Genomic DNA, 16272 nt, shown 5'->3' on the forward strand with positions numbered 1-16272 from the left:
TCCTTATTAAACACCAAGATAACCCTTTTATCCCTTAACTGTGTTTGGCTCATAATTCTAGAACCAGAGACAAGGCGTCAGAGGTACTTACTAACCTGGAGGTTAGAAATATGGCCAAAGAGACATTATTAATTGTCAGTACTCTTAAATCTTAAGGATTTGCTTCAAAAGGGGAAAACAAAAAAGTCTGCCATATGAAAGTATCTTCCTGCACATAATGTGTATATCACATTTGCCTGGGCATAGAGGTACCTCCTGGTCACACAGAGGATGTTTTTTATATTGGTACATCCAGGTGTTTTCATTGCTTTTACTTTAAATTTTCAATTTCATCATCTTCACTCATCGGAGGCACATTAATAAACAATGCAAATATATAGAAATAAGCAGTAACCATCACAATGTGAACCAGCACTCTGCGTGAAGACAAAGCCAAATCCCTGCTGTGTTAAAATTTAACTTACCTTAATGAAACTGACCTCATTATATAGTTTCTGAAACAACAGTGAAGATTAACTTTTCATTGGAAGTCAATTATTGTAGGAAATGCAATTGATTTAGACATTTGGTGTATTGAAAAGTTTCCTGTTACTGTTGAAGCATCAAGTCCCTAGTAAAACAAATAATATGTATGTTTATTTTTTGTTCATCAATAGAAGTTTGATTAAATTGTAGTCAATAGATACAGAGAAGCAAACATCATCTATTTGTTAGCATTCATTATCTCTGTCATATGTCTTCACCTGTTGAAAAAATACCTAAATATGTTTCATTCTGCTTGTTGATCACTTTCCTGTGACATAGTACAGTATAGTATAGTTCAGGTTTGTTTTGGTATGCAAGCAGTGAAGCAGCCCTTACTACTGCGAAAGTTTGCTGATGGTGTCCCTGAAAGCTTTAGAAACTTGTGCATATAAACAACAGGAGAGTAACTTCTTAAAAACAAGGAAAGTGTAAGACAGGTGATGGTTAATTGGATGTCCAGTATTTAATGTTTTGACTGGCTAATTAATTGATATCTCATTTTGTGTGTATTAGGTATAATCATAAACTGAAGCAGAAGGGGCAACATTTTTCTACTGAAATTAATAGAATAATTTGATTATATTTATATTATTGTAAAATATATTTCATATATTAAACATAATTAAATAGTATTATGTTTAAATGGTTTAAAGCAAAATTCAAGGCTGGTTGAGCTGAAAATTCACTAGCAGCATATAAACCAAAAATTAGATTTTTGGTTTTGTTTTAGAATGGCATATGTGTACACATATGTATGTCACGTACACATATATGGGAGAGAAAAAAGTTGAGATTTTCATTGTACTTCTGGTAATATGTTTGCTGTGGCACTTTAAAAAGTACATTTTTACTTCTGTCTGGCTTAGGGAATTTAGGAGTTAGTACCAAAACAGTAACATATATTTTGCTTCTGATGATGGAATCTGAAGTGAGTGGAAGTTGCAGTTGCTCTCAACACTGGTGTTGGTACTATGAATACAGTGGGAGTTTTTCCCTTGTCCCTCATTGTTTCTTCATTGCCATGAGACTAAGTTATTACAGTTGGAGTAATAACTTACTTAACAGTAATTTGGAGTTCAAATGGGAAAGTTCAATGTAAAGGAACATAAGATCTTTCTTTTGCAGTGTCCCAGATAGATTCATGTGAGGTCCCTTTTTCACAGCTGAATGTGTTAACTGAAATCCCATTAAATCTCCTGTGTTTAAAGTAATATTGCAGTTTCAGTCAAGCATTCAGATGTTAGCTTCTAAAAAGCGGAGGTTCACATTTGCAGTCATTACAATTGCTGTCCTAGTGGTGAGATAGGTTGCACAGAAAACACCTAATTGCATGTCTACCTTGTTGTTTTAGAGATTAAAATGTGTGTAGTGAGAGAAGTAGTACACAACAGAAAGAAAATAATATGGCTCTGTAGTCTCAGGCAATTTGATGCTCTCTGATTACAATGTGTTCTTCTCTAGACTCTTGCAGAGTGGTTCGAGGTAGCTGGGTAGTCTGATGTTGGGATCTGTTTTCCCAGTCTTTTAGGATATACAAAGCAAAAAACTGAAGCTAAGTCTGCATATACAGAGCTCCTGCTGAAACTGACTGGAAATGTGACTTCAATGTAAGGTGTGGAACATGATGCAAAGTGCCCTGTAAATTCACACTCTGAGATGTTTCTAGGCGGACGTGCAAAATAAATGACCATTCTGTTTGTCTAACAAAGTAACCCTTAATTTTGCAGTAAAGGCTGAAGTACTTTAATGCAAGCGTGTCTTTCATAAATATAGATTTATGAAATAAATAATATTTATAAATAAAAATAAACAAATAATAATAATGTTAAATGAATAATGAATAAAAATGCTAGGAGAAATCTTTCTATTCAGTTAAAATACTTTTTCAGGAGTTTTTGGAAAGGGAATCTTTGTATAAAGTTAAATATACATAGGTTGTGATGGGCCACTGACTCTAGGAGGAACTTACTTTGTAAGAAAGTTTAACATCATAATCTGTACAAAATGGGGTCTGAATAAAGGTTACACATAAATCTCCTATATATTTCCTGTTGGATGCCTACCCCATCTTTTAATTATTTTCAGTCATATGGTATACTTGCATTTGACTGCACAAGCATGTACACACAGAGATAAGAAGTATTTTGCACAAGGTATTTGTTAGACAGCTGGGAATATTTTGCTAGATTGTAGCTGAATCTGTGAGTTGGGAAGCTGAAATGTCTGTGATGAGTTGCGTATTTTCTGTAAAGTTCTACATTTTTTAGAAAAGCTGGTTACAATAAAAATACATTGAATGAGGTCTTTTTGCATCTGGGATAGAAATCTCTGATTGGTTTAAGTGAAAGAAGGAGATACAGCTCCTCTGCTCTCTGCCCATCTCTCTTTTGTTTCCTTAAGGGGGAAAAAAAAAAGGGGGGAAATGTGAAGGGAGGCCTGCAATATCTTGTGGGGCAGGTGTTGAAAGGAAGAGGAAAGGAGAATTAGCATGCAGGTAGGTCTTTAGTTTTTGAGTAGTGTGTTTTTGTGATAATGTTATATGGCAAAGCCATAGAAGCAGCATTAGCCTAGAAGATAATGTATTTTAATGCCAGCATGGCTTACATTTCTTTCTGAAATAAATGTTGTATATAATCTACCCTTGCTAGTTTGTATGACTGTGAGAAAAGAGAGGAGTTTGATTTGGTAGGTGATTAAAAATCCTTAGGAGGAGCTTGAAACAAAAGACAAATTTGTGTTCCAGTATTGATGTGGGATGACAGTATTGAGACATTTTTAGATTGAGACCAGACGTACAAGAAAATCTTCAGATGTTTTCAGACTTTGACAACATGTTGAGGGCTCAGATTGTATTAGATCTCTTAAAGAGAGTAAAAAAGTGAGATAAAAGTGATTGAATTAAACTTTGGAAGAAAATGCTACTAAAAGATACTAGGAGTGATATATACCGCTAGGAAATTATAACTGGGGAGATTCAGAATAGCAGAGGATTTGCTTGCTCTCTCAACACTGAATGATGCTGCTCAAAGTTGTAAATAAAAGATGAACTTTTGATTTGGTTAGGATAAGGTTTTTCATAATCTTTACAAAAGCATCTTCAGCACAGTAAAAAAGGACCATCAGATCTAAGCAAAAAAAAAAAAAAAAAAAAAGGTAATTGGTATAAGTTGCATATCTAAGCAGGAAAAGTGTATAACTTTTGTATAAGCATGGAAAGAAGCCATTTTAAATTGAATGTTTCGGTCCTCACTGTCTGACTCTTGATTTATGTTCTCTGGCAATGTTATGATTTTGTTTGTATGACTGTAAACCAAAACATTGTTCTGTGAAAGAGTTTCTATAGTATAGAGCCACCACAGGAAGTTTAAATTTACTGGAATATGCTTGTGCATTGTTTCACTCTTGAGATGTTGGTCTTGACAGCTGTCACTTCTTCTGGAAAGAATAGGCTGCAGGTGTTTGTAGCCAATTATCTTTTCCATAGAGGAAACTGCTGATAGCTTGCACATAAGAAATACAAGTATCTTCTCTGAAAGTGACCTAATCAGGAAGCTTCTCAGAGACTGCTAGATTTCACTTTCTTCAGTAAGATCAAGTTGTTGATTCACCCGTGTCTTTGTCTAATTATACTCAGGCATTCTAAAGGCCAGGCTGTCTCATCACAAACAAGACCAAGCATTGACCAATGTTCCTTTCCTACTGAATATCTTCAGGCAAACAACAGATTCAACTGTTCCAGCTGGTACAAGACCACTGCAAAGTAGTGCTTTGATGTTTGCTGGATATTGCTTTACACAGAGCAGCTTTTGCTCAGAATCAACATGAGTCTGCTCTTTGGTAGTTATGTCTAATAAATTTTGAACTATTTCTTAAAATTAGATTGCGTACAAATTATTTGAATCTGCCTGGACATCACAAGCAAAGCTGAAAAAAAGTTAGATGCACATTCAGAGTGTGGAATTTAGGGTAAGGTTGCAGACATTGGGTAATCTGCAAAATTAAATTCTTCACTTTAATGTATTTTGTGCCTTCTAAATACTCTGATTTCTGTCAAAATGCCAGGACATTGACAGGACACTTCAGCCTAGTGTTTGTGCCAGAATTTTGGAGATACTGGTCACATATGTAGACTTCCTGGATATTTTTTGATCTTTGTGTGTGTTGATATTCTATATTCATTTTCTCAAATACTTTCATTTAAGGAAAGGATCACAATTTTAGGGCACCTGCATTTCTGACCACTTCTGTTCTCCGATGCATGCCCTTTTCCATACATTCATACAGTTCCTAAATATTTTTAACTGCTGTGGTTACAAAACCCCTGCTTAATGAAAGCTCTAAAAGGACATGCTCAGCTTGGAAAAGAAAACACCTCATGGACGCCCATGGATAGTGGCTGTAGTACTCAAACTACCCTACTGTATACACCAGTGTTCAAAGGTTTGTCATATATTTTATGGTCATTGGCTCAGCTCTAGGAGAAAACCAAAACAGATCACCCTACTTAGACTTGAATCCCCGATTAATAGCTTCCATAAAGACCACTGACTTTTCATGAAAGTATCCTGTCCTAAAAATTATTCCCTGGGCATTTCATGTTTTTAAGTTGAATTCTCCTGCTCTCTTTTCTTCTTGTCCTCTATTGAGCCCTATCTTTTGACAGTTTATTTTGAAGAAGCTAGTATCAGATGCCTAAACAAAAGAACTTTTTTTTGTCTTCTTTTTATTTTTTTGAATCAACAAGCAATATCTATTTTAGAGACTGGGTTAATTATTCTGTAACAACACTTGCAGACCAGAGATAGAACTCAGCACTTTTGGCTGGAGCATGAAGCTGTCAAACTTCTTCACTCAAGTAGAATGAGCATATAAGCTGTTAGAGTTCTGAAACCTTTGTAACAACTGTAGTATGTTGTTGTGCTTTTGCAGTCAATAATTACAAGGCAGTTGATTTGACAGTTGATATAGAACTAGGAGGGAATTAACTCTGCAAGGATCATTAAACTTGCTTTAAAAAGGCCTGCAATTTAAAATAGCATCAAGCTTGTTTGTTTAGGGAGACTTTTCACAGTTAAGTTAGGGAGAGCAGTGCTTTTACCACTCAGACCTCTCATTGGAAATGCTTGCATATAGGTCCTCTATAGGTCTCCAGCCACAGATAAAGCCAAAACATGTGTTTTATATGACATTCATTTAATTTTTAAAATGCTGGGGAAGAAAAAGGCCAGTGTAGAGTATTTTAATACCAGATGTTTCCTTAGTAAAGTAAATTTCAGCTGCATTTCTGCTTCAGCACCGGTTGATGGTTGCTTTAATAATTAAAAATCTTTCTCAGTGTAGATAGGGTTTGTATCCAAAACTCGTGTGATATACATTTGAAATGTTTGGATTTGTTTTGAATCAGTACTTGGACTTGTTAAATGACAGTATTAAGATAATGGAGTGCTCTAGATTTAAGAATTGCATTGGAAGCAAATAATTCCTATTTGTTGTATAGCTTAATGATTTTGTCTCTTCTTTAATTTGCTTTGTTAATATCATTGAAATTGGCCATTACTTAAGTAATTATTTTCTGACAGACTATGACATCTGGAATAGTTCATTTCCAAGGGCAAGGAAGGTAATCCTATTCAAAATCATTGAACAGGGACTGTTTAATAACATGACAGATCCTCTAAGGATCATTTTCAAAAGACTTAATTTCCTTTGTCCCAGGCTGCAAATGATGATTTATGGTTCTGAATGGGGTTTTTTGGGGTTTTGATTTTTTGTTTGTTGTAGGGGTGGGATGAGGTGGTGTTTGTTTCCTTACTTATTTCTTTGTTTTGTGTGGAACCTTCATTATTTATAGTTTCACTTTTCTAAAAATTTTCCTATGTAGCCTGTCATAAAATAATACAGTTTTTAAATTGCAAGTGATTTGTGTTTGAAATAAAAGGATACCTACTTGCAGTAACACTTAAAGCACATTGAATGTCTCTTTCCACTCAAATGATGTAGTGGCATTTAATAGAACTGATAATAGTTTCAGGCAGCCAAGATACTTGGTAAATAAGTTCTGTTTTCATGATTTTTTGCTGTGAGCTATTGTACTGAATGTACTGAAATGTTTGTTGAATGCCTAAGAAAATTACAGTCCTAACTTTATTGCTAGCAAGCACATTGAGAAGATAGTTTTCCCTCCATTGCCAGATGATATCATGACTAAGGAGTGTTACTGTTTGGAGTAAAAGAAGGAGTAGAACCCAGACTGAATATATAAAAGCAAATTTAATGGATCATGTCTTTTTTTTTTTACAGTGGGTGCTGTGGAATCTGCTTGTAAATGGGAAATTCGGTATTCTTACAGCTTAAGCTTTTTATATAATGACAGACTTCAAAGAAATGTGTTTTAAAAAGTATCATGATTGTCTATTACTGTCTTTGTAAGTGAAAAAATTTGATGGAACTATAGAATTCTTCCCTCTTTGATTTATAACTCTGCAGTAGCCTGGCAAATACAAATAATTCCATCATAAATATTCTTTTACTGAGATGTAAAAGATTCCTTTCCCTTTTGCTTTCATTTTCCCTTCCTCTTTTTCTCTTGTTCCTTGTTCCCAAGAACATCTCTCCAGAGGTGATGATTTCTTGATGCCAGAGTGTCAGGTAAAAGTGAGCATCCACATGTAATTTAAAGTCAGTAACAATTTGACTATATCTTTTCATACTAGAAACTTGTCTCGTTCAGTTCCTGAGGCTGAAACAGTTCCTCTTTGCTACTTACGTCATTAACTGTTTAAATAACTTTTTACATTATACCTTGCTGAAGCCTTCTAAAACTACTCGATCTGTTATAATTGGTTTTATCTTTTCTCTTTTCTGTACAGGTGATTTCTATTCACTCCTTTCTAAGCTGCTAGGAGAAAGGGAAGATGTTGTACATGTGCATAAGCATAACCCTACAGAAAAAGCAGAATCAGATCTTGTAGCAGAGATTGCTAATGTAGTCCGAAAGAAGGATCTTGCCAGAGAGATCGCAAATCATGATGAAAGGGACAATACTATTCTTGTCAGAGACAGAACTCAGAAATTTCACAGACTAGAGTCTACCTTGAGGCCACCAGAGAACAGACATTTCTCTTTACAACAGTCTAAACATGGTGAGGGAGGCTGGGAAAAAGAACATAAAGGAGGTGGGTTGGGGTTAATTTTATACAATGAAATGCAATGCAAGAACTGTGATCCACATTATCAAAATCTGAAGGGAATTTCAGTGGAGGCCTGGATGTATTTTACATGACATTCTTCCTAATTATTGAAATGTTCTCCCTCTAATTTAGAGGTATTTCACTGGGGTTCTTTCCCCCTCCATGTGTGAAGAAAGAATGTGTGCTGATGGCACAACACCAGTACTTCAGTATGGTATTATTTTCTACTCTTAAGACCTTTACTTAATGATTTTATATTGGTTAAGCTAAAACAAGGTACACAGAGGATATAGTAGTCACAGGAAGTGAAGAATTTAATACAAGTAACTATTGTAAAATGGTTGCTGGAATAATCAGTACATTTTATGAGTTTGCTGATTACCTTGATCTGTCAGATACACAGTTATATAAAATTTATTGCTGTAATTCTATCAGATATTTTTCTCTCATTCAGAATGAGTAATCCTGAAAAATTCTTCAGAAGTAACATTTTCTGTATATTGATTTCAAATTGGGCTTGACTCTCCAAATATTCTTGTACAGGCAGGTTTTTTATTCCCTTCAGGTTTCTATGACAGCAGAAACCATGGAATTTTTGTGTTTATTTTACTTGCATTTTGGTTTCTGTGATAAGGACTTAGCCTTACTTGCTAATGTGGAAAGCCAGATAATGCAGCATGTAATGAGTATATCATAAAAGAAGCTGATATGCATGCATGAAAGCCATCTGTATCCATAAGCTGTAGCCACACATGACAGCTTTTATGTTGTAACCACCCAGATTGATGTTTCCAAGTACTTCTGTACACATACATGTATCATACATCAACCATTTGATTTTTATTTCAGTTCATAATGTTAACATGTATTGCCTCTGCTTATAAGTCCTAGGTTTGTATTTAAAATAAACCAAAGATGAGGACTTGCCAACGTTACATTTTGTGATCCTGTCAAATTATTGGCATAGGGACAAAAAAACAGGTGGAATGTTACTATGTGCCTGACATATGTGTAAATCATAAATAATTCCATAAACCTGACTGGAATTAAATGTTCAGGAAAGTAATGTGGATAGCATTTCTGCAAAAGCAGTTTGTTCAGTTTAGACAAATAGCATGTGGTGCATACAAAGAAAGAAGAAAATTCCTTTCTATTTTCACTGATCCAGAAGAGGGAATGTCAGTGAGCTGAATAAATGGCTCAGTTTTACATACCTTATAGCATGAATTCTGCTTACAGAAAGTATTTTCTTGGATAGATCAGTAGCCATATATTCATTTGGGGGTAATTTGTTGGTGGGGGACTAATTAATAAATGAACTTTCAAATTATACAATTTTGAGATACAGGAAAAAAGGAAACTGACATTTTCTTAATTAGCATTTTTGGGGATTTTTTTTTTATGTTTGTAATACCTTTAATTACAGAATTCCTGACCTGCAGAAGCTGTCAGTACTGTTTTTTGGTAAAATAACTTTAGTAGCAATAAAATATTTAAGCGTATCTTTAGTTTCTTTTTAGGGAAGCATTTACATGTTTAAAACAAAATCTTCCATAAGAGAATTTTCCTCCTCAGGGGAAGAAGTAAAGTTATCTTGATTTAATGAAAAATTTATCCCCTTTCTAAAAACCTTTATTGTATTGAATTGAAAAAATTCTGCATTTTCTTAGGGCAAGACTCTGCTGTTAAATTAATTTCATTTAACTGTTTAAAAATCACCAGTATTAAAATAGTTTAATATCTTTAGTCTTGCAAATATTCCAATTTTTAACATGTAATTGGCCTGAAATACCAAATACCTGAAATACCAAATGGCTAATACAGTAAGTAAAGTTGTTATAAATGTTCAAACTTTACACTACTGCTCTTCCTGCACTGTGGTTAGCTTGTTAACCTAGACAGGTCTATAATCTGTCAGGTTCTTTAATATCACTGCAACTAGGACAATTATACCCTCTAAATATGTCAAATAATGTAATTTTCCAATTTTCAAAACTCCTTTGCGTATTGTTTAATTAAATTTGTCAAGACTTAAATCAGTGCTCTGATGGTAGGGAGTGCAACATGACTTAAAGTTCGCAAAGTTAAAAGCTAGAATGATCTTCTAGGAAATTCTGGATATTAAATTGCAATTGTGTCAATAAATAAGGCTTTCATCTTTTACTTCTTTAGAGACTTAATTGCATGTTCTAAATTTAGGTAATTCTTCCTTTTATTTTTAATGAAAGGAACTACTCCAAATTGAAAACTAGAAGATCTGGTACCTGATTTAGAGATCTCATTCACAAAACTGGTGATCTTGTTTTTTCTAATTATAAATTACTTCAATGGTGAAAATAATTTTCATTAGTCTCATATGAAACTGTTCCATGGACCACTTTTTCTTGTAGGGAAATAGTAATAAGTCTTAGATAAAGGAAGTCTAAATTTAGTGAGTTTTTGTAAAAAGCTAGTTGCCTTGAGATAAACCTGTATAAAGGACTTTCAGAATGGACTTCTAAAGGAAAAGGAAAATACAATACAAATTAACAAATTTTGGAAAAATGTGATAAAATCTAAAGATTGTATTGAGGCTGGAGCTCTTGTGATTAGATTGTATTTCACTGTACATTCTTTTTTTTTTTGTTTTGATCTGTCAGAAATATTTTACTCCTTTAAGTATAAACATTTTCTATTTTATAGTACATGTCTTCTGAGAGACTAAACAGAGGCCAAAATAGAGGTCCTATGTTAAGCATTTTATTTTTTCTAAACCTTTTTTAAAAAAGGTTCAGAGGCCTCTGTAACATGAACCATAGACAAGCTTTCTGGAGTTTAACATAAAGTGATATTGGATGAGCAAGTGAGGAAGCAGACACTCAATTTCCATTCTCTTATTCCTTCCAAAATCCAAACGTTTTTGAACAAACCTGGCACTACACCTGCTGTGATCAATTCAACTCTACAGAAGTATGAACATGTATAATTTTTTTAACAGCTTTAGTTTGCAGCTTTTGTTCAAATAAAATTTCTACAGGGCAGGATTTCTTGTTTTAGAAATTTCTGATTACTGTCCTGGATACACTGCAGTTGCTGATAGTTTTTAGGTTTCTTTTGGGTCACCTACTCTAGCGTATGATATTGCAGTCCAAACAGGTAAAACATCTCCTAGTCTGCAGTAGGTTTTCAGCACTGGTTTTGTATTTTCTTGGATAGGTTGTAGAGAATGATTTTCCCTGCCCTGCATTCCTGTTGTTCTTCCTCAGACTACGTCTTTTCCAAGTGAGATGCAAGGGGAGGGTATTATCAGGTCAGATGGGTTGCACAGGTGGCTTAAAGACTTTTTACATTGTTTCCCATTAATTTTGCCTTCCATTGGAAAATCACTTCCAGGTGGAGGTGAACCCTTGGGTGTTGTGTTCTAAGGTTTGTGATCTGCCTTCTTACAAAGCAGGATGCCCTGGCATTTTGTGAATTAGGAAATCTTTTTCACCTGCCTAGATGGTACCCCAGTGATTGGTGTTTAGGATCAGAGCAGAACTCACAAACTTTGGGTGAACTGAAAGTTGCAAATTAAAGCATGGTTGCTTTCAAACACACTGACTATTAGTGAGGTAGCTCCAAAGAACTTCAAAGAAATTGTTTCTTATTTGCCTTCACTTTGGCTGTATGTGCCTACTTGCTAATTATGCATTGTAGAAATACCTGAATTATGCTCAACAAATCAATTTCTGAAGTGAAGCAGTGGTGAATTTCCTAACATGTAGAACAAATTTTAGAGTTTTTCTTTTTCGTTTCTTTCTATTTTATCAGAATTAGTGAGATCTCTTTTGCCATTACATTTTTTTTGATAGTGTAGTTCATTTGTCTCTTAATACACTGCCAGAGCTACACAAGAGCAATCTCTTTCTAATAGTATTTAAGTAGGTGATCTGTGAGAAATTAATCCTTACAGTCAACTCTCCTCAACTTTTCAAGTATTGAACAGTTTGTACCTTTTATCCTTGTCAGTCTGCTTTTACATAAGAGAGACTGAAGAGAGCATACATCTTTTTAATGTTAATCTTGGAAACTAAATTTCTCTCCCTTAGTTGAATTTTACAGTTTACGGCAAGTACAAGAAGTCTTCTTTTCTTAGTGTTTTCTTAGGAAAAAAAAAACCAAACATGATTCACCTTCCACATATTTAATTTAGTGATTCACTGTATTTATTATGCATTTTTAATCAAACACTGATAGTTAATATTTAAATTTTCCTGCTGATTTCAGTTGTATATTTTTGTAGTCTTTCAGTGTAGAAAATATTTACAGAGCTTCTAAAACTACTAGAGTATGTATATGTGTATCCTTATGAGTTAGAGAAAAGAATGGAGCCAAAAGCAGTTTTGACATTTCTGCCATAGCAAGTTGCCAGTACTTGTGCATGCTTTACTATGTTAAAACTACGCTTGGAATTGAATTGCAATGCATTGAATGGAAATACTGCATGTAAGAAAAAGTCCATGTAATTCCCAATAGTCTGTACCAAATGCCAGTTATCCATATTTGGATTTTTTTAATAAATACGCTACAGTATTATCTTTTTGGTTTTTTACCTTTTTTTTTTTTTTTTTTTTTTTTTTTTTATTTCTTTGGTCAGATTTCCACATAGAAGAGGCTGTGGAGTGGCCTGGGTTAGACCTCAAACTAGGCCAAGTTTCTGGGTTGGCTCTGGACCCTGAAAATAACCTAGTTGTCTTCCACAGAGGTGATCGTGTTTGGGATGAAAAGTAAGTAGAGACCCTTGTTGAATGGTGAGTTAGAAGTTTGAATTCCTGTGTGTTGTTTATATACCTTCTCAAGGTATAGGAAAGACAGTTAGAAGTTCTTTTTCCATTTAAAAATTCAGTTCTTTGGCTGAAAGTGCCTTTCAGAGACTCAGAACAGAAATGGTGACTGACAAGTCAAGATGATGAGTTATTAGGTCTTCAGTAAGAATCTGTCTCCAGAGGAAAAGTACATAGTACATTAGGTCCTTAAACTGTATGACCACGTTAGTATGATATTAACTGAGATTAATTATCCCTACCTATCCATGTGTCTTAGCAGGAATAATTAGCCCGGGTGAATAATGTTTTAGTATGGTAAACTTGGGTTTAAGACATGCAAAGCCATTCTTCTTTGTGTTTATGTACACTGAAAAAAAAGTGATTATTACAAGGTACTCCCTCAAAACAAACTTTATTCTACTCACTTGATAAAATTTGCTACATTTAGCATCACTCAAACCAAAAAATGTCTGAACTCTAGGATGGTGGTCCTTCTAGTGTTCGTAAAATTATGTAGTCAGAGGTATATTATTTTAAGAACAGAACTATGGAGGTATATTATTTTAAGAACCGAGGTATATAGAGGTATATTATTTTAAGAACAGAGGTATATTATCTTAAGAACAGAACTAATTCTAGAAGACTACTATCTTTATTTTTACAGTGTTCTTATGTCTTTGATTTTTAAAATTGTATATGTGTTTATATGGATACTTTTGAAATTGCAAGAGAATGCTGAGAGAAAATAGCACAAGTCTATAATATGTTATGTGGTAGCCTTTTTAAATACTCCCTTTTTTAAAATTTTATTTTTATTTTGTCTTCTTTGTAAGCATCTGTTCTCCATATATATGGCTATAAGACTAAAGGGTAGGGCTGTTTTCAAATACTGATGAATTCATTTAAAGATAACATTGTGTCTGAAAAATAGGAGAGTATTCTCAGCATTATGATAACAAATTATGCTTAGAATAGTGTTTCATGAAAGAAAGTTAAGTTATTTAGGTTTTAAGATAAATAACATAATGCAGCAGATAAGGCAATTATTTGTTTCTCATACAGGATTCTCATGCGTTAGTGATATCTCCTGCTCAAGTGTATATAAATACAGACTAAAGGATGCATTATACAACTTGTATTACTCAGACTTCAAGTATTGTGTAAAAGCTGTTTTTTTTATACTCCCGCTCAGGAACAAGTGCTGTTCTTTGTGTTGTTGAATAACGAATTTTTAAAATATTTGAAAATAGGCTGGTCCTTCTAAAATAAATATTTTTGAGTATCTGGCAATTGAGGTATACGAACAATCCAGAGCACAAAACTTGAGTTTGAGGTCTGGCAGTATTTGGAAAGCCTACAGTTTTTAAACAAAACTGTAAAAAGAAATTAACATTCCCTAAAATAGCAGGTGTGCATGATAAATCAATCTTATTGAGAGACAGACAGAACTTCACCTTCATTATGCTGTGGCTGCAAAAGAAGATTGGAGTTGTGATATGTAGTCTGGAAATCCATGGATGTACCACCAGTGCTCAGTAACACTACACATGGCCTTCCATAAAGATAACTAATCATTAAATCCTTGAGGGTTTTTGTTCTTGAGGGGTTTTGTTCCTAAGTCTTACTTTTTTTCTTCTTTTTGTGGAGCATAGTTAATCAATGTATAGGAAATCTAGTGTTGATAGGGATCCTTAATTCAGCTGAACTAGAATTCTGTAGGCCTTTTCTTTAGAGTATGATGATTTTAAAATGTATTTTGAAAACATGACTGTTGTTAAGCTCTTTTTCCACATTTTGTGGCATGGAAAAGAGGCACACAGAAATGCGCTCACCCAGTCAGCCTTCCCTTTTTACCTTTGGTTAATTAAATTTGAGGTCCCTTTCATGTGTTGTGATGAAAAAGGAAGGAGTAATGGGTGTTCTCATTTTTCAAGAAAAAAATAATGGTGTTTAGAAGGGGTTTATCATGACAGTTGTATGGGGGAGGCATAAGAAGTTATCAGACTTTTAAGTTAATTTTTATCATTAGCTGCAAATACACAGTTAATAGAATATTCTTTACCAAATTGTAAACATGATAAATCAATAGCCTGAAAGCCCAGAATTTGTTTTCTGTTTCAATGCTTCACCAGCTTAGTATAGAAGCAAATAAAAACAATCTGTGCTGTTAGGCTATGCACAAATATTTCCAATGCATTATTAACAGATGTCTCTGTTGAGTCAGGGATGGGAACAAAAGACTCCAGTCTTCACAAGGTGAAAGGAAGGTGTTTAATGGAGAATAGTGTGTCTTTTATAACCCAACTTACTAAGCTAAGACTTGATTGGTCTTAGAGTAAAATCCTCTCACACTATTGGTGAACCAAGAATAGCACACTCTGAAAAATCATATCTATAAACAACCTGTGCAGAAAGACAGATAATAACTATTTTAATTCTTTCTCTGAGCTTTCTCACAGCTTCTCACATCTTTCTCACAGCTTCCCAGGAAAATCTTGGGAGAGCTGTGTCTCTGTTCAGAGGATATGTGAATATCCACAAACATATGCCACAAAAGCTGGATCCTCATTCAGCTCAATATAGCTGGTTGAATGATCTATGCTGTTGCAAAAGGTAACTTCAGTCTACTTTAGAGCACAAAGATTATGCAATGATAAGCCCTGTAATACAGTAGCAGCTTTGCAGTGGCTGTAGCATTTCTTCAGCATATGATTTAAAAAAAATAAGCCTCTTAAATAATTAGGTTTTTCTACAGTATGGTCTCTTCAGTTTCAGAACAGTCTTTGCTATAAGCAGCATGTATTGTGTAAAATGAAAAAAATTAAAACTATTCAGCTGGCTAAGCAGTGAATCAGTTTGAAGTTATTTTGCATTTTGTGATGAAAAATGTATGCTATTTATCCAATTTATGAAGAACTTACTAGAGAATATCAGTCCCATTCTTGTTACTGCATTCTTATCAAGGTAGGCAGACTGACAGTGCCACAGTGGTGATGGATATTGATCAAGAATAGACCTCAGGGTTATGCTTTCAGAGGTTATGAGACCAGGTGGTGTGTCTAAACTTAGTATGTAGCTCACAAGAAGGATACTAGATTTAGTAAGAAATTGCTTGCATTAGTGTGAAGTGGCCAGATGAGAAGTAGAAACATAACTGTGGAATTACATTGGAGTTTGAAATTAGAAGTAGTAGCTATGCAGTAGATTTTATTTGTCCTTCAGTATCAAAGTGCAGAACCTATCAGGAAACCATGTTTTAGAGCAATATGACTACTGTGTTTACTTGTTCTCTTTGTGTGGTTTTGGTCTTGCTGCTTTTAAGCTGGAAGTAGTCAGCATTGTTTGTGTTCTTATTTATCAGTTAAAACAAAGGTACGTTGCCTGGAAATTAATCTCAAGCACTGGGAAGAAAAGAGTGACTGTGATTTTGCAGCGTTCTAGTCATCCTCCTAGAAAAGAAGTTTGACAAGGAGAAGATGAATGGAAGATCACTCCCATAGACTCAAGTTCACTAGAATTTCTCTGCATACCATACAATCTCTTGTTTACACTGAAAACACTTAGTTCCCAGAAGAGCTGGGAATAGCAGGAAATATGGTGTCTAGACAGCACCATTACTAAGAACCAAAATCATAACAAGGAAAGCCAATAATTATTTTTAGTCTAAATAGTCAGTTCTGCAGATACAATCATGTTTTCAGTGGGCCTTGTTCTGTACAATATCTACCATCACTAAGATTCTTTTCTTTGATTATTGGTGTAGATTTTCT

General features: G+C 34.3%; 1 protein-coding gene across 8 annotated transcripts in view; it reads left to right on the forward strand.

Annotated features, from left to right (window-relative positions):
• The window catches only part of PAM (peptidylglycine alpha-amidating monooxygenase), a 119862-nt gene that overhangs the window by 88731 nt on the left and 14859 nt on the right, over positions 1-16272 (forward strand). For 6 of the 8 annotated variants that reach the window (XM_053931666.1, XM_053931670.1, XM_053931667.1 and 3 more), the window contains exons 16-17: positions 7395-7700; positions 12334-12463. In XM_053931666.1, the coding sequence (XP_053787641.1) occupies positions 7395-7700; positions 12334-12463 (436 nt within the window). The remainder of the gene's footprint in view (positions 1-7394; positions 7701-12333; positions 12464-16272) is intronic. The other 2 variants (XM_053931668.1, XM_053931672.1) reach the window with 2 other exon arrangements.

The sequence above is a fragment of the Vidua chalybeata genome, chromosome Z, assembly GCF_026979565.1.
Source record: "Vidua chalybeata isolate OUT-0048 chromosome Z, bVidCha1 merged haplotype, whole genome shotgun sequence".
In the NCBI taxonomy this organism is placed as follows: domain Eukaryota; kingdom Metazoa; phylum Chordata; class Aves; order Passeriformes; family Viduidae; genus Vidua; species Vidua chalybeata.